The sequence below is a fragment of the Leopardus geoffroyi genome, chromosome D3 (genome assembly GCF_018350155.1).
Source record: "Leopardus geoffroyi isolate Oge1 chromosome D3, O.geoffroyi_Oge1_pat1.0, whole genome shotgun sequence".
NCBI classification, from domain to species: domain Eukaryota; kingdom Metazoa; phylum Chordata; class Mammalia; order Carnivora; family Felidae; genus Leopardus; species Leopardus geoffroyi.
The window spans coordinates 19,386,300-19,410,883 of NC_059339.1; the positions used below are offsets into that span (position 1 = coordinate 19,386,300).

General features: G+C 50.7%; 1 protein-coding gene across 2 annotated transcripts; it reads left to right on the forward strand.

Annotated features, from left to right (window-relative positions):
• The first annotated feature begins 51 nt into the window (after window positions 1–51).
• GUCD1 (guanylyl cyclase domain containing 1) lies at window positions 52–13,341 on the forward strand. 2 transcript variants are annotated; one of them, XM_045459622.1, is made up of 6 exons: window positions 52–272; window positions 5,252–5,336; window positions 6,118–6,283; window positions 7,467–7,558; window positions 9,906–10,147; window positions 10,853–13,341. In XM_045459622.1, the coding sequence occupies exons 1-6, from the start codon at window positions 230–232 to the stop codon at window positions 10,942–10,944; spliced, it is 720 nt and encodes a 239-aa protein (XP_045315578.1). In that variant the 5' UTR covers window positions 52–229; the 3' UTR covers window positions 10,945–13,341. The 2 variants fall into 2 exon arrangements, with proteins under 2 accessions (XP_045315578.1, XP_045315577.1); XM_045459621.1 differs by having other exon boundaries at window positions 60–272; window positions 10,850–13,341.
• Window positions 13,342–24,584: the final 11,243 nt, after the last annotated feature.

Consider the following 24,584-nt stretch of genomic DNA (forward strand, 5'->3'; position numbering starts at 1 on the left):
GGGGTGGGGTTTAGGAAAGGGGCGGGGCCTGACCCGAAGCCTGGAAGGGGCGGGGCGGGGCTTGGGGCGGCCCTGCCACCGCCTCCTCTTCTCCCCACCGCGGTGGCAGTGGCGGCAGCAGCGGCGGCGGAGGAACCTGACACGCACCGGCCCCACTCCCGGCCCAGTCGAAGCCGAAGCTGCAGCCGGCGCTGGGCGGGGGCCATGGGCGCCCCGCGCGGCCCGGGTCATGAGGACGGAGGCGGAGGCAGCGGGGCCGCCGCTCGAGCCCGGTCAGTGCCTCCCTGAGGGCCCAGCCCTCACCCCGGGGAACGAGGGGGACTCCGCCCTAGCGCGGGCAGGGTCCGGCCGCGCGACCTTGGGCCGACCGCCGCCACGGGCCGGGCTGTAGGGTTTTGAGCGACACCTGGCCAGGTGTATACACTCCCGCCTTGGCCGCTTATCCCCAGCCCGGGTCACTTGGGATTTCCTAATACTCTTAGGGCTGGGACCCCAGTCAGCTCTGAAAGCGGTCATGGTGGGAGGGTCCTGGTTTCGAGGCAAGGGCGGCACCTTGCCCAGAAGCGAAAAGTCCTGCTGGAGCCGCTTTAGGAGATCCCGTCCCCTCCCGGAACTCTGGGGTAACTGAGGCCTAGAAGGGCAGGAACCTGGCCCAGAGCACAGAGCAATGGGTGTGCCCCTTACCCTGGCCTCCCAGGGTCAGCGTTTTGTCTTGCAGTAGTTCTTGACTCTCTGGTTCCTTCTGCCCTCAGGTGGCCTGAGTTCCTTTGGGGCAGAAACCAAGACTGAAATTTAGTGCCTTGGGCTTCAGTTTGCTTTCCTGAGTGGGGGAGGGGAAAGGCAAAGATTCCTGTTCTCAGGGTTGATTAGAAAGAGAAAGTGCTAGTAAACTCTGAGGTGAGGTGCCAACTCAAGGGAGAGGTCAAGAGCATGTGTGACCCAACCCTAAGACATCAGGGAGCTTGGTGTCACAACCAGAGAGGGGGCTCTTTTGTGAATGCAGCAGAGCATAGGGTCTGATGCTGTCCTGATTTTTGCATCCCTACTCTTCCAGTTATCTAACTCTGTGATCTTGGATCAGACACTTGGTTTCCTGAGTCTCAGTGAAGTAATAGCTCACATTCATAGGGAGCTTTCTCTGAGCAGGCACTGTGCTAAGTTGTTTACATGGCAGTGCCTTATTAATCCTCATAAGGACCCTGTAAAGTAGGTTACCATTGTTACTTGCACTTTTGCACATAAGCAGATAGAGCTGAAAGGAGGTAAGTATTCAGGACCAATGAGCTGCCTACCTTCTTTGGCAGCAGCTGCCAACTGAAGCCAGGCCAGGGCCTAACAGGCAAACCCTATTTTCAGGTGAGACAAAGCCTTGGCTCCAAGCATCAACATCTGGCAGCAGTTCTGGACTTAGAAGGCCTTGCCTCCCCTTATCTCTCCCACAGCAGTAGCTCTGGATCCCTGTGGGCTAACTTGCCCATGCCAAGACTGGAGATGGCCATGTGGAAGTGTTTAGCCTTGTGCGGCCTCAGAATCAAGGGGTTCTAGGGACCAGGGCAAGAAGAGAAAGAGTACACAAGGGCCCTAGGGAGCAGCTGTCCTGTGCCACATTTATAGCTGAGAATAGGGGAAGGCACAGACAGAGTCAAAGCCTGGCCAAAGATGACCCAGCTAGCCAGTGCCAGAGCCTGGGCCACAGAGTGAGGAGGGAACCGTGAACAGAGGGCCATAGTCTGGAAGCCAGGGTGGGGGTTAAAGAGGGGGTTGGGGCATTACCATGACAAGTAGGCCTAGGCATCTCAAGAGATAAGGCCTTTTTGGAAAAACACCTTCCATGCATCAAGCGTGTATGAGTGTCGAAGGGCTGGGAAGAGGCAAATGCAACCCTGTCCCTGCCTGCCACTGAGGTATTCTCAGTCTGTCCAGTGGGGAAGGCAGGCACGATCACATCAAATACTCCATATTGAAGGGCTCAGAGAGGGAAAGAGACCAGAGCATTTGGATGTTCAGAGATGGGAGACAACATTCCAGACAAGGGATTTGCAAAAGCAAAGGCTGGGGAGTAAACAGCCTATGTAAAGAGAAACAAAAAGGTGGGTTATTGCCACAATGAAGGATTCTTGAAAAGTGACACATTCCACCATGAGAGAACAGCACCCTGCTCTCTCTCCACTCAACCCGTTGCAGGGATTTTTTTTTTTTTTTTTTTTTTTTTTTTTACATTTTATTTATTTTTGAGAGAGAGACAGAACAAGTTGGGGAGAGGCAGAGAGAGAGAGAGAGAGGGAGACACAGAATCCGAAGCAGGGGAAGAGAGAGAGAAAGAGAGTGGGAGTCACAGAATCCGAAGCAGGCTCCAGGCTCCCGAGCTGTCAGCACAGAGCCTGACATGGGGCTCGTACCCACAAACCATGAGATCATGACCAGAGCCAAAGTCGGACGCTCAACCGACTAAGCCACCCAGGCGTCCCCCATTGCAGGGAATTTTTAAGAATATGATCTGGAGAGCAGGACTTGGGATTTAGTGTTCTCAAATCGTAGCACACATTGATTGCTTAATAAGTTCATTTCTTCCAACAAATGTTTGTTGAGTTACTGCTAAGCATCAGACACTAGGCATTGGGAATAACAGTCAACAAGATTAGCAAACTCTGTCATCAGGAAGCTTACAGTCTTGTGGGGAGATGGAGTAGCTCTATTTTATTTTTATTTTTCTTATTAATTTTGCTAAGTACTATGAAGGAAACAAACAGGATGCTGGGAAGGGGGTCCTTCTTCCCTGAAGGCATGGTCAGAAAAATACTCTCAGAGGAGGAGCATTTGAGCTGGGACCTGAATGACAAAAAGAGGCAGCCTCGAGAACTGCAGAGGAAAGTCCCAGACAGAGACTGCTGCATTTGCAGAGGGGTGGAATGAAGCTTGATGGGTTCCCAGGGTCACTGGGTGGAACTGGGTTCATGAGGTGTCAGGGCCAAGGTGAGGCTGGTGGGGCCCAGATTGGGCTGGGCCCTGCGGGCCATGGAATGGGGTGACAACTTTATTCTAAGAGTAATGGGAGCCTGTGGATGGGATCCCTCTGGCTACTGTGTACAGATGGTGGAGGAGCTGGAGGTAGAATTTGGAACAGAGGATAGGCAGAAGTCAGGCTGCACTGAGCCCTCAGAACTAAATCTATGGCAGTGGGAAGAGGCAAATGTGGGAGGCCTTGAATGATGGCCTGGGTTCCTTTTAGAGGCATCAGGGGTCAGGGGAAGGAGGGAACAAAAACCTCAGCCCAGTTGGGCTCAGTGTACCAGGCCCACCCTGGATGGAGGGCAGCATTCATGTCAGCACCTGCAAAGAGCTTTACACATGCTCTTGCCCTGAGTGCTCATAGCACTCTGCAGACTGGCATCTGTGGCGGTCCATTTCATAGAGGAAGAAGTAGGCACAGAGAGGCCAAATGCCTCTCCTCACGTGACTCAGCCAACAAGAGGCCTGTACTCGCCCACACCATCCTGCCATCCATACACCCTGCTGCTTGCCCTTGGAGGTGAGGAATGGGGGGAGAAAGGCCAAGTATAAGGCAGTGAAGGAGCAGTCACAGGTCCCTGCCTCCTGGGAATGTACAACAGCTCAGCAGGGCACAAACAAGTTCAATGCAAGGGTCCTGTGAGCCAAAGCGTGAACTCTGGCCTGACAGAGTGCAGATGAGGGAAAAGGCATGGCCAGCTTAGGATCAGAGAAGGCACCTGGCATCTGCGCCAGACCTTGCAGGCTGGGGAGGGTTTAGACATAGGAGCATAGGAGCTTGGGACTCACTCCAGGCAAGACACTGCCCAGACAAGCCCAGCAGGTTGAAAAGCCAGGAGAGACATCAGGGCCCTTCTGGTTGCTACATGCAGTGGGAGCCAGGACTGGCATAGCAAGCCAGCTTCTGGCGCAGCTCTGCACAGACAGGTCATGGGTTCAGAAGAGACCCCAGAGACTCCCAAGATGAGGAAACAATGTGGGCTGGGTTTTCACGTGCTGAGTGGGGTCATGAATGAGCAGTGAGTGGTGATAGCTGAAGTGAAGTCCCTCCCATTTCTCTAGACTCTGAACTTTGTCCAGATTGTGGGATCCCAGAGTAGGAGGTTCCAATAGGCCACATGCCAGCTGGCCCCTGCCTTAGCACTTCAGTGCATGTTGTTCCCCCGTCTTCCTTTTCCTCACTGTCACTCTCTAAGACATACCCCCACCATTTCCCCAGACTAGCCCTCTGATTTTCTCTTACACTTGCTTGTTGTTGCTGACCACCAGGACAGGGATCTGTTTATGTCACTTACCACCACATCTCCAGTTCACATGCCAGGTGCTAGGCTCTTGGGAAATATTTGTTGATTGAATGACAGAATCAGACCAAAGTCCCCCACTTTAGAGATAGCCAAACTCAGTCCAGCAAAAGGAAGTCAGTTGCTCAGCCCACAGCCAGCCTGTGACAGAGCTGGGGCTAAAATGCTTAGGTTGGGTTCTTTCTGCTGCTCCACACTGAATGGCAAGAATAGACTGAGAGGTCACCTAGGGTAACGTTGCACATACACAGATTACATGACAGTATCCCTTCCTTCTAACCATGGACTTCACACTTTGGTGGCCCTGGGGGGCTTTGGAGTTAGGTAGACCACGAGGGGCCTCATGAATTCAGACTTGAATATCTGCTGAGCATCTCCCATGTGCCTGCCCTGTCCCAGCCTCCTCAGAGGTCCCACCAAAAAGAGTGCTCTAAAAGAGAGGCCTGTGGGTCTGTGAGTGCATGTACGGGGGGCTATGCATGATGGAGGCAACATCGTGGAGAAGTGATACCCAAAGGCAGGAGTTAGGTCAGGCACCTGGGAGGCCAGGAGAGTTCAGGCAGGGGGAAGAGGTGTGCAAAGGCCCTGGAGCATAAGGGATCACAGCAGGTGAATGTTCTGCCTAGAGGTAGGCCTAATGAGGATGAGGGAGGCAAGAAGGCAGGGGGTGCTGGGGCAGCAGCCATGAAGGCATTGTCCTAAGAGATGCAGGAACCAACCCATTGCAGGGTTTTGTGCAGGGCTGGCCTACTCTGACTGGTTGTTTTGGGGAGATTACTGCTGTTGTAAGGAGAATGGATTGGGGCACCTGAAAGGCTGTTTACCAGCTTCTGAACAGCCCCTACCGGATCTGGGCAGGAGCCAATGATGGTGGCTCCAATGGGGGTGGCAGTGACAGGCACAATGCCAAAGGTCTGTGACTTCCTTGTGTTTCCACACAGGAGACTTTGTGCAGCTGCCCGTGCCCATCATCCAGCAGCTCTACCACTGGGACTGCGGCCTGGCCTGCTCCAAAATGGTGCTGCGGTGAGTGCTCAGGCCTAGACTCTCCCCATCCACACCATCTGCTCTGGCTGGAAGGAGAAACAGAGCGAGACCTGGGTGGGATTCATCATCCATATGGCTATTCGTGGTTAGGGTTTACAGGAGGCCCAGCTTCCATCCAGGCTTGGTTCCATCTGCAAAAGCAAGCAAAGGGTGGACTAGGCTCGGGGGATAGCCAAGGAAGACCCAGGTGCCCAGTCCTGGCCCACAGAGTGACCCCATGACAGGGACATGGGACCTTCCAACCTCAGGCTCCCTAGTGACTGTGTCACTAGGGAGCCGACTGTTGAACTAAGGCTATGTGAATGAATATCACAGGAAACTTAGGCATCAGAACATAGAGGGACCATAGTGATCTCCTTGTAGGAGATTTTTCAGGCAGCTGCCAGGAACCTCAGAGCAACCTCTCCCATACCTGTTTTATATCTTGGAATTCCAGGAAAGACAGTGTTCAACAAAAGGGTTCTGTGTCTGAAACTTAGAAAACCACTGATGTGGTCCAAGCATCTCATCCTAGAGATGAGGCCAGAATGGTTGGCAACTTACCCAAAGTCACACAACCTGCAAGAGACTCAAGAAGCAGAATCCTCGACTCTGGGGCCAACACAGTGCCCCAGGCAGCCTCACGCTGTGCCCAAGAAGTAGACAAGATGTAGGATCATGACAAAGGATGGAGCCTTCTGATAGTGGCTGGTGGGCCCTTGGGAGGAGGATGACCCCAGCCAGCTTGGCAAGCCAACCTCAGCAGCCTGTCTGCCCACAGGTACCTGGGCCAGCTGGACGACAATGAGTTTGAGAGTGCCCTGCAGGAGCTGCGACTAACCAGGAGCATCTGGACCATTGACCTGGCTTACCTAATGCGCCACTTTGGCGTGAGGCACCGTTTCTGCACACAGACCCTGGGCGTTGACAAAGGCTACAAGAACCAGGTGAGCACTCAACCGCCAGGCCATCACCCAGGCCCAGTAATTGAAAAAGGGTATGGTCAAGGCCTGGACACCCGAGTGGGCACACAGGTGCACAGAGACCGGGGAACCGCAGCAAATGTCCAGTGGGCAGGACATTCGAAGCAGTCAGACCGAGTGACCTTGAGGTCCAGCCTGCCCAAAGCATCTAAGCAGTGAGAGCTGCCTACCTTCAAGAGCACTTGATGATGTGCAGGGGAGCATCTCAGGCCGCCTTCTGTGTCCTTCCTTCCTGTTGTCCAGGGCCTTTGAGCCTGTCACTCTGACCTCACCCTGCTGCCACTTGCCCATTTTCTTCTTTTCTTCCTTGTCACAGGGACAGCCGGCTCCAATCTGGGTAATTGCTATTCAGGAAGAAAAACTAAAATGCCACCTTTCCTATTTTTTTCTTTTTGAAATAGAATGTCAACATAGCCTCGCCATTATACCAGCGCACCCCCACCCCCCAACCCGTGTAGTTAGAGCCAGTCTTGCCTGCTGCAGAGGCACATGTCAGCCCAGGCTCCAAAACTTGGCAGAACACAGTCTCTCCTGGCCTCGCTGGCAAGAGGGTTGTCACATGGTGGCCAGTGCCAGTCAACCTAACTCTCCTTTGAACCTTCCAGGCCGGGGGAAGAACGCTAATGGATCTGGCTTGATCACTGTGGCTGCAAGGCAGAGAAAAGAACCCAAGAACAGGGTCTCTCCTGCCTCTGCCCTGAGGGCTTTAGCCCCCTTAAGTCCCCTATGCCAAATAAAGTATGTCCCATGAATCTCATCTTGCTAAGCCAAGCAGTGGAGGAGCATCTGGGTGGGCTCAGCCACCCCTTTTGCTCATTTACCACAGACTCCCACTGATGTCCTTGGGGTTCACAAGCCCAGGGATGACTAGCCTTGCTGGGGGAGCTAGGCTGCCTGAGCTCAACTGCCTACCTGTCTCCTGAGCGTCCTCCTCATGCCTCTGTGTGGTCCTGTGCATTCTGGCTAGCCATCCTGCCGGCTTGAGACAGACGCAGCTTTCTGCCCGGGTGTGCTGCATCTCCCCTAGCAGGCCGGGCTCATCCCCTCTTTCACCATCTTTAACTCCATAACATGCTCTTTACTTCATCTAAATGGGGTGAGGACAGCCAGGACAGGCATCCCCTCCAGCCTGCTCTTCCCTTTTCAGTCTTTCTACAGAAAGCACTTTGACACAGAGGAGACCCGGGTGAACCAGCTGTTTGCACAAGCCAAGGCCTGCAAGGTGCTGGTGGAAAAATGGTGAGCCTCCCCTCACTCTTCCTTGTGCACCTACTCACCCACATATTTACTGTGGGGGAGGCCTTGGGGTGATGTACAGGAAAGGCTAGGGACTTGGCAGTCAGGCGGAAGTGGGCTTTCCTACCCAGAATCTTGGCCAGTTCTGAGGCTAAGGGCACACAGACTTGGGCTCCTAGGCCTTACTGTTTCCATCCATAAAATGGGGACATGTGGATACACAAAACTCTGGCCTCAGGTGGATCACGAGCAGGGGCTGGAGGAACAAGTGAGCAAGACAGACTCCAGTCTGCCCTCAGTCTGCTCACAGATGGTAGCGTGAGACAGAACACAGGAACCCTTAATGAAGGGGTGACAGCCTAAGGAATATGCTGGCACGGTGATGGAGAGTAACGGGACAGCCCAGTGTGTAGGGTCTCTAGGGAGGCCTGGCTCTCAGATCTCCACAGACTGCTATGACCTTATGTGGGTCTCCCCCTCCTCAGCTATACGCGAGGAACACGATTCGGGCAGATCCTGGAAGTAACTTCCTCAGAATCTAATGACTTTCTTCTCCAGACTCAGGCATGTTAGCTTTGATCCTGGTTGGGCTCCCCTAGACCACTCTTCTCAGGTCTCCCTGTTCTTTACAGACCTATGTTTTCATTGTTAACATAATGTTACTGCATGATAGGTAATTGGGAAAATGGGAAAAGTCTCCACACATCCTTCAGCCACGTGAGCACACGTTGGAAGGAAAAGAACAAATGTTTATTTAGTGGCACCTGACATGTGCTATCTTGTTGAGTGGGAAGCTGGTGCTGTCCCCATTCCTCAGGTGAGGAAACTGAGGATGGGAAAAATAGTGTGAGCTGCCCATGGTCACCTTCGGCAACTCGGCCATGCTGTGATCCAAACCTGGCTCTTCCACACCCAATTATTCCGTGAAGCACGATGTATTTGTTCCAGCGCAGCCCCCGCTTTTTCTCTGTAGTTGAAATCCCGTTCTTGTACGTACCATCGGGAACTCAGCCAGCTATTTCATTTCAAAGACCAAATGGAAAAATGGCATCTTTCTCCAGGCTGAGGCAACCAAACCAAAGCGCCTTGAGACTTAGCCATGGGCTGGAGTTGGGTCAGGCCACGTAGTGCTAACGTTGCCACTCCTGAGGAGACTGCTGAGGAAGGAGGCCCCCATAGCCTAGGGAACCACCACTCCACAGCTCCTCTCCCCTTCTGGATTTGCTGCCTTTTGTGGGGCATTGAATGGGGCAGTGCCTGATAGTCTGCCTCAGGGAGCAGCTGGCTCAGCTGAACTGGGGGGTCCCCTGGAAACACTGCTGACCAGCCCTTCGTGGGCAGCCCTGTCTGCCACAAGGAACCTTAGAGAAAAGAAAAAACAAAAAAAAAAATAGTCCTTTCAGAGAAGCATGTGGCTTTATTTTATTTAAGTTTTTTTTTAAGTTCTTATTTATTTATTTTGAGATAGAGAACACGAGTGGGGAAGGGGCAGAGAAAGAGGGAGAGAATCCCAAGCTGGCTCCGCAATGTCAGCACAGTGTCGTGACTCAAACCCACGAATCGTGAGATCATGAACTAAACCAAAACCAAGAGTCAGACACTTAACCTACTGAGCCACCCAGGTGCCCCGAGAAGCATGTGGTTTTAAAACTGACGGGGCGCCTGGGTGGCGTAGTCGGTTAAGCGTCCGACTTCAGCCAGGTCACGATCTCGCGGTCCGTGAGTTCGAGCCCCGCGTCAGGCTCTGGGCTGATGGCTCAGAGCCTGGAGCCTGTTTCCGATTCTGTGTCTCCCTCTCTCTGCCCCTCCCCTGTTCATGCTCTGCCTCTCTCTGTCCCAAAAATAAATAAACGTTAAAACAGCCAGAAAAAAAAAAAACAAAAAACAAAAAAAAAAACTGATGAAGCCATGCTTGGCTCAGATTTTGGGAATTAAGTTGAACCGATAGCTTCCAATGTAAACTGCATGTGATTTAGGGTAAATGATCAAGGAGGGTGCTCAGTAAAAAAAACTTCACTAGCCAGGGTGGGAGGTGAGGTCCCATGTATTGATCCAGTGGCCCTTGACAGGGTCTCATCTGGAGCTGACTTCCTGCCACCCCTAGAAGGACGTGACAGGGCCAGCTGGTCCTTGGGCACATTCAGAGCTCTCCCACCCCCTGCACTGGTCCCATGCCGAATCCTGGGCTGAGCTTGGGCCATAGTGACAAGGCAGGATGTTCCTATCTGCAAAGAGCTCAGGAGGGAGGGAAGTCAGCCATGTCCCCAAGCTTTGTGATCCAGGCAGGGGTCCACTTGAGAGATGGGGAATGGGACCCGATGGTGCCAGCTGACTCTCCTCCTGCCCACAGCACAGTGAGCGTGCAGGATATCCAGGAGCACCTGGCACAGGGCCACGTGGCCATTGTGCTGGTGAACTCTGGGGTGTTGCACTGCGACCTCTGCTCCAGTCCTGTCAAGTACTGCTGCTTCGCTCCCAGCGGCCACCGCTGCTTCTGCCGGACCCCTGACTACCAGGGCCACTTCATTGTTCTGCGTGGCTACAACCGGGCCACTGGCTGCATCTTCTACAACAACCCAGCCTATGCTGACCGTGAGTGCTGGGCGGGCTGGGGAGAGTGGGTGGGGCAGGCTGCATTCACAGTCCAGTCCCCATGATTCCTTCTCATTCAAGACCTCCCTCACTGCCTTCTCCCCAAACTTTTGCTCCTCCTGAGCTCCTGTCATCTGCGCTGCTTCTTTGGCCTACACAGAGCAGCCACAAACCCGAGGCCCTGCCAGCCTCCACACCCTGGTCATTGCTACACCAGGCCAGGCCGTCTCCCTCCCACACCGCTGCCCAGGGCCCTGCCTCACCCTTACTCTGCTGTCCCCCCACCCTGGTCCCTGCCATCTCCCTCATTCCAGCCCTCCCAGGACAGCTAGCTAGCATATTGTCAGAGAGGAAGGTCTGCCCAGTTCCAGCTCTTGCTCCAGATCCAGCAAGGGCTCCCCACTGCCCTGGGGACTGGGAAGGACTGTCCTCACTCTAGCACACTTACCCCATGTGTCCTCAAACATGTTTCTTCCCCTCTCTGGGCCTCACCTTCTCCATCTTCGAAACTGGGGAAGGGTCAGAGAATGAGCTCATGAAGCCTAAAATAGGCAAGGAAGCCTTCCTGGGGACGGAAGACGAGTGGCAAAGGGTGGCCAGACGAGTGAGCCATGGTGAGATGTCCTCCAGCTCCCCTGGGTGCCAGTGAGGCAGGTACACCCCCTCTACCTGCTGACCCCACTCTGCCCTTCCTGCCCTCAGCAGGAATGTGCAGCACCAGCATCAGTAACTTCGAGGAGGCCAGAACCAGTTATGGCACAGATGAGGACATCCTCTTTGTCTACTTGGACAGCTGACGGCAGGAGCCTGGTGTGCCCAGGCCCTCACACCCCACCCTGCCACACCCCAGTCAGGCCCACTCAGGAGGCCTTGGCGCAGGCCACGAGCTGCTAGGGCTTGGATGCAGCACTGCATCCAGCCTTGGCCCATGTGACAAAGCCCCAGGGAATTCTTGGAGCCCAAGGCGTGCCTGCTTTGTCCACCAGCGTTGCGCGTGTCATCATGCCACTTACCCTGCACACCTGCTGGTTGCTGGAAGCCTCTGCAGAGCATCTGAGTAGAGCCTCCCCCGGGACCCCAGGTGCGACTCCAACCACGCCCAGGGGACTTCCAGCCCCGTGGGTGCCTTTGTTGCCTGCAAACCAGACCCAGGTGGAAAAGGCTGAGCTCGTCTCCCCACAGACCTGGGGGCTGAGCCCTGGAGATGCCGCTTGTCAGGATGGCATCTGTGTGTTTGGAGACCATGTAGCCAACCCCAGCTCCCAGGGCTGTGGACTGCTCCAGGCCTTGCTGGGAACTGCCCTCCCCCCTGTCCTCCCAGAAGTGCTATAGACCTCCCTGTGCCCTTTGGTGAATGCTGCCACTCTCTCACACCTCCCCGTGGACCCAAGTTCCTGTGGCTGGTTGCCAGACCTCTGGGCCCTGAGGAGGGCTGGGCCTCAGGCCAAAAGGACCCTGAACCCCACCCCTCACCCTGCACCCTCCAGGTACTATAGCATTGTAGGGTGGAGGGCCCTGAGGGGAGTAGACAGGGCCCTGGCTCTTGCTGGCTGAATGTACTCTGAGAATGCCTGACCCTGAGGGCCAAGAACAGACACTTCTGGGTGCCAAAGATTCCCCCCCCAACCCATGAGGCCTCCTGACACTAGCCTAAGCCCTGACAGTGGGGCCCATTCTCTGGGTATGGGGAGCCCCAAGCCTCACAGTGCTGGAGGTGCTGGGGTGCTAGGGCCTGCACTGCTGAGGCAGTGGGGGGTGGGGGGGGATAGCCTGTGGCCTCCCACCCACCCCAGTGTTCATGCCAGGACATTTTGCACAGAAAGTTGGGTCTCTTTTTTTCTTGACAGAGAAAGGTGGTACCTGCCCAGGATCACATAGCACTGCACGTAGCATGGACTATTTGTTTTGTTTTTGTTTTTTTTTTTTTTTTGAGATTTAAGCTTTCACTTGTGGGGAGTGAGAGTCACCCTCAAGTAAGACAATAATAGTGAGATTCAGGTACTTCAGAACCACTGACACCTCTCTTCATAGGGCAGATAAGCCAGCCCAAGTTCTCTTTCAAAGAGAAAGGGACTCACAGCTGGTGGGCTGAGTGCCAGGACCCCTCACTTTATAGACAAAATCCGGCCATCAGTCTGGGGACAGTATGTCCAGGACAGTGGTGGGCCTGGGTCTTGAACGCAGATCTGCACCTAAAAACTAAGGGAAATGGATCATTCCCAAAGGGGCTGAGGACACCCACCCCTCATGAGCGGTCATTGGCAAGGGAGCAAGGCTACCCCAAGAGCCACATGGCAGCTGCCATCCCTCTGGACCGCAAACCATGCTCAGCATCTGCTCCCACCAGCCGGCTGGCATCTCCCCACCATGGCTGCTCTGAGGGGCAGAGGTGGGCTCTGTTTATGAGGGCTGTCAGACCACCCAGCCAAATCGCTCCTCGGCACCAGATGCAGCCTTTGGCCGAGACGGAGGCGCTATTAGCTGGTTAGCTAACAGGTCAGCCACCCTGGTTTCAGAGACTAGCATTGCCTTCAGACTGGTCTCGTCTCTTTTGCCTTAATGCTGGGTGGCCCAAGATCCCAGGGAACTCTGGTTTCACGCCCAGGAGTACCATGTGTGGCAGCTGAGGTTTGGGCGTCCTCAGGAAGGGTCTGGCTAAAATTGTGGTAAGAATAGATGCATCAAGGAAGGCAATGAGGAAGCGAAGCTGTGGACGACTGGTGGGGCTGTCATGGAGAGCGGCCTCCACGGAGAGTGGTCACAGCACCTCAGTCTATCGTGTGACATTTAGAAACACTCAGTCCCTGGGCAGGCCACAAGTTAGAGGTCACCTGGTCACCTGCCAGAGGTCATCTGGCAGATTAACAAGAAAGCTACCCGTGCCTGAGACGGTGCCATCTGCCCGGGGAGGGTCATGGGTGTAGGATGCAAACCACGCTACGTTGTGTTCTTGCACATGTCATGAAAACAAGGCTGGAGAGAGCCCAGACTTCAGGAACTTCTGCCCATAGCATGTGGCACCCATGACCCCTGTCCACTTGCTAGGGGCCCAGCGAAGCCACACTGGACGGTTGGTTTTGTTCACTCCAGCCACACAGGGACAAAAGGGATCTTTTGCATTGCAGAGATTTTCTACATATATATATTTTGTTTGTAATGAGCCATTCTCAATAAACATTATTCTCACTGCAAAATGACGGCAGCTTGTGGCCCACCTTTGTGAATTCTTTTTTCCCTCCTAAATTCTCAGCATGAGCACATGTGAATCCAGGTCCTTGGCCTGCCATACCAGGTTGTAGCTCAGACTAGAATCCTGTTTAACTGCTTTTCGGTTCTGCCTCCCTCCTGATGCTCATATAAGGATTAGGTAGGCAATGGCAGACACAGAAGGGCAGAAGGGTGTCAGAGCTGAGCTTGACTGTGGTTCTTGAAGAGGGCGTGGAGGGCACACAGCTTTGGGCAGGAGGAGGGTCTGGGGGGTGGTGGAATCAAATGAGGGAGACAGTGGGGCCCATAGGAGGCAATAGATGGGGGGAGCCCTGTGGGCAGGACTCCAGCGTTCCCTGTACCATCCACCCCCAGTCAGCAGCTCCCCTTACTTGGTAGCTATTGGGGTCTTCTAGTGTTACATTTGATAAGGATTCTATTTCTGAAAAAAAGGACATGTGTGTAAATCCTGCAGTATCTGGCAGCCTCGGACCTGCCCCAGGTCCCACAGAGAGCTGAAAGAGCCAGAGCAAGCCTCTTGGGTAGGGTCCCAGTCTCCAGCTGGGACCTTATCCTGACTGCTGCTCTGCCCCTCCCCAAGCCCCACATTGAGGGGATGTATTAGGAGTTCTGACTGAGGTCTTGGACCCTTCTCCAAACTGGAGAGCAGCCCTGTAGACATACTTTCAATCAGGGAGTTGACCAGCCGAGGACGGGGTGCCCTGCTAGAGTATGCCAGGCGGCACAGCACATATTCTGCATGTGTAACCGACAACACTGGCCCCTTTCTGTGCTTCAGCAGGAGTCTTCTGCCCATCCTAGGGGAAGGGGCCCCATCCTGAATGCACATATCATGGTTGGGACAGGCATGGGAAAGACTGGCTTGGGGCCTCTGAGTGACCATTGAATCCAATTATGGGAGAAAAATGACGATGAAGGAGGTGTTGAACCAGGACAAATGTGGATAAGGTAACAAGAACTGGGTAGAGCTGGCTGCTCAGAGCATGCAGATGAGGAGAAGAGGGGGACAGGCTGAGGATTCCTGGGAGGGGCCCCACCGGAGCCAAGGGGCCCGGACAGAACAGAGAGCTGGGTGCAGCCGAACTGGTGCCTTTGGCCTGGGGCCTTTTAAGCTGTTGGCCAGGGCTGCAGTCACCTCAAGGTTTGACATCCTGGGGCATCTGCTTCCAGGCTCACGAATAGGGCTGTTGACCACAGACTGCCTGGGTGTCCTCATCATATGGCAAGTGGTAATGACATAAAGTTGGGAGAGGGGGTGGAGAGAGAGAGAGAGAGAATGAGCACTCAGTATGGAAGCCACAGCCTTTTTTAAAAAATTTTTTTAACTTTTATTCATTTTTGAGAGAGAGAGAGAGAGAGAGAGAGAGAGAGAACATGAGTGGGGGAGGGGCTGAGAGAGAGGGAGACACAGAATCTGAAGCAGGCTCCAGGCTCTGAGCTGTCAGCACAGAGCCCAATACATGGCTCAAACCCACAGACCGTGAGATTATGACCTGAGCCGAAGTTGGATGCTTAACCAACTGAGCCACCCAGGTGCCCCAAGCCACAGCCTTTTAATAACCTAATCTCAAAAGTGACATCCTAAGGGCACCTGGGTGGCTCAGTCGGTTGAGCATCCGACTTTAGCTCAGGTCATGATCTCACAGTTGTGGGTTCGAGCCCCATGTTGGGTTCTGCGCTGACAGTTCAGAGCCTGGAACCTGCTTCAGATTCTGTGTCTCCCTATCTCTCTCTGCCCCTCCCTCACCTGCTGTCTCTCTCTCCCTCTCTCCCTCTCTCAAAAATAAATAACTACATATTTTTAAAAATGGGGCACCTGGGTGGCTCAGTTGGTTAAGTGTCCGACGCTTGATTTCAGCTTTCAGCTCAGGTCATGATCTCATGGTTAGTGGGTTCAAGCCCCACATTGGGCTTTTTGCTGACAGCATGCAGAGACTGCTTGAAATTCTCTCTTCTCTCTCTCTCTGCCCTTCCCCCTGCTCACACATTCTCTCTCTCTCTCAAAAATAAACTTAAAAAAAAAAAAAGAAGTTACATCCTATCATTTCTGCAGGACTCTGTTTGTTAGAAGTGCACCAGTAAATCCAGTATACACTGGGGATTACACAGGGCTAGGATACAGGAGGCAAGGATCATGGGAGTTCTGGTGGTTACATTTTTTAAATCTCATAACAGAGCTAGGAATACCCCTGGAGACCTCTGGTCTAGCACATCCTGAGGCATGCCCTTCAGAATATATCAGTGGTGAGAAGCTCTGTATAACGGTACCCTGGTCAGGTCAGCTTGGCAAACACCGCATGCTACCTACAGTCCCCTCTGGGAGATCTAGGATGTACAGAAAAGGCTATGTATAATCCTGCAGCAAGGGGACTCCCTTTATTTAGGTTTTCCCCCAATTAACCACAGTTGTTCTTGTGTAACACTAGTATCCCGTGAGGCATGCTGACACTTGAGTAGCCGTTGGTCCAGTCTGAGGGGGAGAGTGCAGCCCAGCGAAGGGAGCAACTGGTCCAAAGTCATCACTCAACAAGCTATAGACAGAGCTAGACCCAAACCCACCACTGCTGCTTTCCCAGACCATAGTCAGAAGCAAACCCTGGTGACCCTGGGCGGGGCGGGGAGCCAATGCCAGAAGAGCCAGGAAGTGAATTCTGAGTTCTGGGGGGCTAGAGATGGGCTGCCACAGGCCCTTGGGGTTCTGCCTCCAGGTAGAAAACCTGGCATGTGGCCCCAATACTCTGAAAGAGCGCAGATTCTGCTCTCCTTGCTGACTTGCCTCTAGCTACAGTATCCAGGGACACACATCACGGACTTGCCCCCATCCTCTAGCATCAGAATAGAATTGAGAAAGCCAGGAAGATACTGAGACATCATCCTGCTGTGCTGCTGGTCCCAGGGGCCAAGTCATGGGACCAGCATGGACTTCAGTGTTCATGGGAAAACCTCAGTGCCAGGAAATGGAGGCTGAGACTCCCACGGGCCCAGCGCAGTGGCCTCTCCAGTGGTTTCTCCATCCTCTCCTCCCCTCCACCTCTGGACTTCCTCCTCTTTGTCTCTCCCTGGCCATCTGCCTCAACATGCATCCTGAATACTGCTTCCTGAGAATCTCCCCCAGCCCTGGGAGATCTGGTAAGCTAGTCTCCCCAAGCTGTTCAGAGCCCCTTGATTTACAAGGGTTTAATGTTTACATCTCACAACAGACCCATGAGGTGGCCAAGTTGGCCTTCTCTCTGTGTCTCCCACATGCCAAACTCCTTTCTTCCCTTAAGGCTCTGCTCAGTGTCACCACTTTTAAAGGAGTACCTTTCCCTGCACCCCCCAACCACATCATCCTGTCTACCTGTCTCCTCTACTGTAGCTCCCAGCCCTTAACACCTAGTATGTCCTTGACAAAGTGTGTGAATGAATGGTAGGCAGCAGATCTTTAACAATACCTGTTTTAGTGGCTTTCCTGTATTTGTCAGAGCCAGAGGTCATCATTTAGAGGGAGGTTGCATTTGAACCTTGATGTCCTGCAGAATTCAGGAGACACTCTCCTACAAGGATGAGTGGGAGCATTTTTGCATGTCTCATGAGCAGAGGCCTTGGCTACCTTCATTCTAAACTACCTTTTCAGGAATGTTCATATAGCTAGTAGCCTTGGAAGACATGATAGTATCTCCCTTCAAGCCAAAGACAGGCAGATATATTGCCTATTATAAAAGATTTGGGTTCTTCAAACTCAGAGTTCCTCTCCTGTAACAGAACCCACTGAAAGTGCAAGAGTCCCTGGCCCTGGGGCTTGGAAAATCTACAAGAAAATGCTGGTAGTCTGGCCACTGCTATTGCTGTAATAAACTGTCCTTTGCTCCGATCCAGGAGTGTTGTCTTCTACTAGCATCCATGAAACTGTGACAGGCCAATTTGAAAATAAGGCCCTTCATGGTTCTTAAAAGTCCTGGCAACAAGGGGATTCTCACAAAGACGTGGTTTTCTGGAAGAAAAAGAATGAGGGCCTTGCAGGCCATTAATGGGAAGTCCATGAGAATCAGTAGCAAAACTTATTGACCAACTTGTATGGTGATCAGGTGATTAATAGTCCTACACTCTATTGCCTGTTGATGAAGAAGAATTGGAGAGGGACCTGTAGGCTTAGTCCCTGCAAGTAAGTTCAAGACAGTTACCTGGATGGTGCACTGGTCATTATTAACTCTCCGTGGGCAGGAGGCATCCTGCATTATCTGGTGGTTGTAACAACTAGTAGTAAGTCCTCTTGTGGGTGTGCAGATGGTTGTGACCCCTTCCTTTTTTTTAAGTTTACTTATTTTGCGCGCGCGCAAGAGAGAGAAAGAGCAAGCGAGCACATGTGATTGGGGGAGGAACAGAGAGGGAGAGAGAGAACCCCAAGCAGGCTCCGTGCTGTCAGCACACAGCCTGACGTGGGGCTCAAACTCACGAACCACAAGATCATGCATGACCTGAGCTGAAATCAAGAGTTAGACGCTCAACCAACTGAGCCACCCAGGCACCCCGGTTGTGATTCCTTTCAAACAACCATTATAGAGATGCACATCTACACAGAGACTAGAGGATAGGGAATTCAAAACAGCTGTGGGAAGAAAGCAGGTGGATCATTGGAACCTTGGCTGGTTTGCTTGAGCAATGAGGGATTGGAGCACGTAGTGCTTGCCAAGGAGGAGTGGCACAGTTGGGCCCTCTATCCACTCAGCCCTTCCTGCATTCTCTCATGCCAGCCTTAACCACACTAGGAGACCATGGTAAAAGTTCCCAGAGATTTTCTTGCAGTAGGTTCTGCCTGCCGAAAAAAAGCTTTGACCCTCTCAGAGAGAGTCCCATGAGACAAATTCCTACAGAAAGCCATAGAAGAAGTATTGCCAAGTATTCGGGCTCTTACTGCCTCCAGTTGGGTTTGCAATGCAGATGAAGGTAGCTGACAAGAATGATAAACCCATCCAATGCTGGAATGCCGAAAGAATCAACTCAGAAAGGTTTCTGAGTAAGGGCACCCAGGCTGCTCAGTCAGTTAAGTGCCTGACTTAATTGATTTCGAATCAGGTTATGATATCACGGTTTGTGGGATCGAGCCCCAAGTCAGGTTCTGTGCTGACAGCTTGGAACCTACTTGGGATTCTCTCTTTCCTTCTCTCTCTGCCCATCCCTTAAGCTCTCTCTCTCAAAATAAATAAATAAACTTTAAAAAAAGGGTTTGGGGCACCTGAGTGGCTCTGTTGGTTGAGCGTCCAACTTTGGCTCAAGTCATGATCTCACAGTTTGTGAGTTCGAGCCCCACATTGGGCTAGGCACTCAAAGTGCGGGGCCTGGAACCTGTCTGGATTCTGTGTCTTCCTCTCTCTTTGCCACTCCCCCACTCTCGCTCTCACTCTTGCTGTCTCTCTCGAAAATAAAAATATATATGTTAATAAACATGTTAAACAATGTATATATATATAAATGTATATATATATGTGTGTGTGTATATATATATATATATATATATATATATATACATATATACATATATATATGTATATATATATATGTTTCTGAGTCTATCTTCCTCACTCCCTCCTGGTCCACTCTCTCTCATAAAGCAGCTTGGATTGGGGGATTAATTTTAAAAAATTGTTTTAATGTTTATTTATTTTTGAGAGACAGAGAGCATGAGAAGGGGATGGGCAGAGAGAGGGGGAGACACAGAATCTGAAGCAGGCTCCAGGCTCTGATCTGTCAGCACAGAGCCAGATGCGGGTCTCAAACCCACAAACCGCAAGATCATGACTCAAGCTGAAGTTGGACGCTTAACCAACTGAGCCACCCATGCGCCCTGGATTGGGGGATTTAAACTTGATGATTCCTGGACATGTTGCTTCTTTCTTTTTCCTAAGAACAACTCCAGGCCAGCTTGTTTGGCATGTGTTCTAAAGTGACAGCCCAGTTGAAGGGAGGCCTAGGAATTCAAACTTGATTCTGGTTTAGCCACTTGGATTCTCCTGTTGGACTGACATGGTCAGAGATCATAAGGACAATGACCACTTGGGTGAGTACATTGCCTGCCAAGACCCCCTATGGTGGCCCATGTGGGATGAAGTTGGAAAAATAACAGGTCTCTGTGCGTTTTATAAAAATGTTCTTGTTCCTCTTGCATCTGACCCTTCCAAACAAAGGCTAGGGGTTTGAGAAAGGGGTAACTGGGGGAAAAAAGGTGATGTTTTAGCTATTGGAATTTATACTGACTTTGGAGGAGGAATGGCAACTTTGGCACCTAGATAGGAAAGAGCTTAGATTTTACAAGCTAGGGAGGGAGAAGCATTAATCATTAATGATCCTTGTCTTTCATAATTGCCTCCAGAGCCTTCGTTATGAAATATGTATGCCCCGGTGTAACATTCCCAAACTTTTGCAAGCATGTTAAACATAACCGATTGCAGGGATTTGCCTTCTTCCCAACCAGATGGCTTTGACCACAGTTTGATCACCATTCCTATTAACCTTACCAGAAGGCCGTTGGAAACACAACACAGGGGATATAGCCCTGGCTCTTGCAATCTCCCAGGGGAAACAACTGCAATGCCACCAGATGTCTTCCCAACCGCTGTCTCCATAGATCTCATTCAGCCATTCTATGGAGAAGACAAGTGTCACCCAGCTGGTGGCATGGGCAAACAGGAGAGATTGGACTGACTACCCTCAGACAGTCCTTCCAAATACAAGGATTAGATTCAATTACTCAAGCTAACTGGGAAACCGAAGGCCTACCAACTGGTCAGGACGCCACAAGGAGAGGTATCAACTTGCGCCTTGACTGATGTAGGTCCCGCTTGGGGGACCTCAAAACTTGTGGAGAACACTTTCTTTCTGGGGACACCACAGGAGCTCTGATGACTGTACTTGTATGGAAGTCAGGCATTAACTTGCCAACTTCCCCCAAAACGGTGTCTTGCATCTTCATGCTGGTCATGGGCCATAATCCATGAAATCACTGCCAAGTCCAGTGTCATGAAGGTTTCTTCCTGTGTTTTCTTTTAAGAATTTTATAGGGTTAGCTGTTACATTTAGATCTTTGATCTGTTCAATTGTTTAAGCAAATACCATGAATAGATTGGGTAGCCCACAGACAACTGTGAAGATCTCACTAAAATGAGGCTAGCCTCAATTACTCAGGGGAACTTCCTGGACCAGTAACTGACTCGTTATTTATGTGCACTCTGTGGGCAGATATCCCCATGGTGGTAGTCATCTGATTAGAAAAAGTGATGCAACATTTATCCTTGATTTTAGAAGAAGTGATCACTGTTACCACCTTGGCCCAGGAGGGCATTTCAGATCAGTATTAGGTCACTGGCTAGGTTGGTATAGATAATAATCTTGCCTAGATTTCTTCCTGTGGGCCAGGGTGGAGATTGGACAGTATCTAATATATCCTGCCATACCTGGATTAATGACCTAAGCCAAGTGGAAAGGTCAATATTTGGGAAAGCCACTTGGCTTTCTAAGGTAGACCTTCATGGTTCATGCGATTTGTCCAGGCTGTTGGGTTGAGGAACCTGGGAGGTAGGACTAAGGTTAATTTGCAGGTTGGGCTCATTCTCCTTGAAGTTCTATGGATAACATTAATGAAATCCTATGAGACAAATGGAACTGATATGGTCCAGCCTCTGTCGGCCAAATTAATCAGAGTGACTGATAGAGTAGTACACTCATGGGGAAACTGCCAGAAGTCAAGATGATGCAGAAATGAGAAACGGACATTGCTAGAAGTTATTGCTGTAGGTCTCTCACTTTTCTCAAATTTTTGCAAGACTCATGAGCTAAAACCATGAACGCCTTTGTCTTGGACTGTGTTTTCCTGGACTGTGTTTTCAAGGACACTTGTAGAGCCAACAGCCTTAGCAGATAGAGCTAAGTCTCCTCTGAAGCAAAATGCAGGTGTTCTTGCAACCTTGGTAGACAGAGATAGTGTCTGCCTTTAGAACAAGGGGCAGGCATATTTTACCTTCCAGTAAAAAAGATTAGAATTTTTTAAGCTCTTCTCCCTCTTTCCCTTCTTTTTTTTTTTTTTTTTTTTTTTTTTCCAAACGTTTATTTATTTTTGGGACAGAGAGAGACAGAGCATGAACGGGGGAGGGGCAGAGAGAGAGGGAGACACAGGATCGGAAACAGGCTCCAGGCTCTGAGCCATCAGCCCAGAGCCCGACGTGGGGCTCGAACTCACGGACCGCGAGATCGTGACCTGGCTGAAGTCGGACACTTAACCGACTGCGCCACCCAGGCGCCCCTTTCCCTTTCTCTTCTTAATGCAACCCACTGCATGTGCAGGGATTGCTTGGCCCTCTTTTGTCTCGTCCTGGGGGAACTGGGGCTCGGGGAACTGCCATAACACAGTGCTGGTACTCTGGCTGCTGCTACTGCTGTACTAAAAACTCCTTTGCCTCTGAGGAGTGCTGTGTCTTCCACTAGCATCCAAGAGACTGAGGTTGGCTAAGTTGTCAGCTTCCAAACAGGGTAAGAGCGCAGATTCTTCCCAGTTCTTGACAAGATGTTCATGTTTCTTTAACCTATCCTAAAGGAAACAATAGAAATAAGACTAATTTAGCCATTAATATGCTGTTGGATTCAATTTACTAGTACAGTTGGCCCTTGAACAACACAGGTTTAAACTACACAGGCCCACTTATGTTTGGATTTTTTTTGGATATAGTACAGTATTGTGCATGTATTTTCCTGCTGATTTTCTTAATGACATCTTCTTTTCCTGGGGTGCCTGGGTGGTCAGTTGGCTAAGTATCCGACTTCAGCTCAGGTCAGGATGTCACAGTCTGTGAGTTTGAGCCCTGCATCGGGCTCTGTGCTGACAGCTCAGAGCCTGGAGCCTGCTTCAGATTCTGTGTCTCCCCCTCTTTCTGCCCCTCCCCTACTCATGTTCTCTTTCTCTCTCTCTCCTCTCTCACAAAAATAAACATTAAAATTTTTTAATAGAAAAATTAAAAAATATAATATTTTATTTTCCCTAGCTCACTTTAGTGTAAGAATATGGTATATAACACATGTAACATACGATATACGTGTTAGTCCATCATTTATGTTATTGGTAAGGCTTCTGGTAACAGTAGGCTATTAATTTTGGGGAGTCAAATGTTATACATCGGATTTTTGAGTGTGTAGGGGGTCAGCACCCTTAACTCTTGCATTATTCAAGGGTCAACTGTACTTTGTTGAGGATTTTTGCGTCAGTATGCATAGAGGATATTCCTCTGTAGTTTTGTTTTCTTGTAGTGTCTTTTTTTGGCTTTGATGTCAACATAATGTTGGCGTCAATGAGTTAAGAAGTGCTTCCTTCAGTGGCGCCTGGGTGGCTCAGTCAGCTGAGCGCCTGACTCTTGGTTTCAGCTCAGGTCATGATCTCGTGGTTTGTGGGTTTGAGCCCCACGTTGGCTCTGTGCTAATGGTATGAAGACTGTTTGGGATTCTTTCTCTCCCTCTCTCTCTGCCCCTCCCACCCCGCCCCCCCCCCTTCTCTCAAAAATAAAAAAATAAATACTAAAAAAAAAGAAGCAGATAAAGAAGACGTGGTATTACACACACACACACACACACACACACACACACACACACACACAATGGAGTATTACTCAGCAATCAAAAAGAATGAAATCTTGCCATTTGCAACTATGGATGCAACTAGAGGGTATTATGCTAAGCAGAATTAGTCAGAGAAAGACAAATATCATATGACTTCACTCATATGAGGACTTTAATACACAGAACAGATGAACACAAGGGAAGGGAAGCAAAAATAATATAAAAACAGGGAGAGGGACAAAACATAAGAGTCTCTTAAATATGGAGAACAAATAGAGGGTTGCTGGAGGGATCATGGGAGGGGGGATGGGCTAAATGGGTAAGGGGAATTAAGGAATCTACTCCTGAAATCATTGTTGCACTATATGCTAACTTGGATGTAAATTTAAAAAATAAAAAAAAAAAAAAAAAGAGGAAGCATTCCTTCCTCTTCAGTTTTTTGGAAGAACTTGAGAAGGATTGGTGTTGGTTCTTCTTTATTTTCATTTATTTAATTTTTTAAAAGTTTGTTTGTTTGTCTTAGTAATCTCTACACTCAATGTGGGGCTGGAACTCATGACCCCGAGATCAAGAGTTGCATGTTCTTCCGATGGAGCCAGCCAGGTGCCTTGATGTTAGTTCTTCTTTAAATGTTTGGTAGAATTCACCAGTGAAGCCACCAGGACCAGTGCCTTCCTTTGGTAGGAATGCTTTGATTACTCATTAAATCTCCTTACTAGTTATAGGTCTATCTGGATTTTTTATTTCTTCATGATTTAGTCTTGGTAGTTTTGTGTTTCTAGGAATTTGTCCATTTCATCTAGGTTGCCCAATTTGTTGGCAGACAATTGTGTTGGTTTGCAAATGTGGCAACTCCCTGGGTGAAATCTGAAACTGGCCCCCATAAGTGGAAGGCAAGGAGAGAACAAAGAAAGACGCAGACCTCTCCAGATTGGTAGGTAGTAGGGTTTTTTTTGTTTTTGTTCTTTTTTTGAGAGAGAGAGAGAGAGGGGGGGGCACAAGTGAGTGAGGGGCAGAGAGAGAGAGAGAATCCCATGAAGGGCAGAGAGAGAGAGAGAGAGAGAGAGAGAATCAGGGCTCACCCAAAGTGGGGCTTGTGTTTACCTGAAGCAGCACTCGAGATCTCCTGATGCAGGACTTGAACTCACAAACCATGAGATCATAACGTGAGATGAAGTCAGATTCCTAATCGACTGAGCCACCCAGGAGCCGTGAGGTAGGTGGCAGTTTTAAAGCAAGGCCACTTACATACGAGGTTTGTGTCAAGTGGTCGCAAGACAAGTAGATCTCTGCATATGCCCACCAGAATCTTAAGAGTTTACATAGAGACCTTAATGGGGTTCAGTCACATAGGCTGCTCAGATGGCCTTAATAATGCATTACTTTCTCGAGGGCCAAGATGGCCAAGCAGCATGGAAGTTCTTGGCTTCTCTCTGCCCTGAAATGCAGCTAGATCAGCACCAAACCATTTTGCACACCTAGAAAATTGACCTGAGGATTAACACAACAATCTGCATAACTTGAGCCATAGAACTTGGCAGGTACACAGTGTGGAGAGGTGAACTGGGGGAGAGAGAAGCCACGGAGGGTAGGAGGCTGTTTTTGCAGAGAGAGGACAGAGAAAGGGTGA

What these genes read in the sequence shown, in the direction of transcription:
- GUCD1 (XM_045459621.1), top strand. Translation starts at nt 230, where the DNA reads ATGAGGACGGAGGCGGAGGCAGCGGGGCCGCCGCTCGAGCCCG. An exon ending in GGGGCCGCCGCTCGAGCCCG is followed by an intron (nt 273 to 5,251) that starts GTCAGTGCCTCC and finishes GTTTCCACACAG; the next exon opens with GAGACTTTGTGCAGCTGCCC. An exon ending in ACAAAGGCTACAAGAACCAG is followed by an intron (nt 6,284 to 7,466) that starts GTGAGCACTCAA and finishes TTCCCTTTTCAG; the next exon opens with TCTTTCTACAGAAAGCACTT.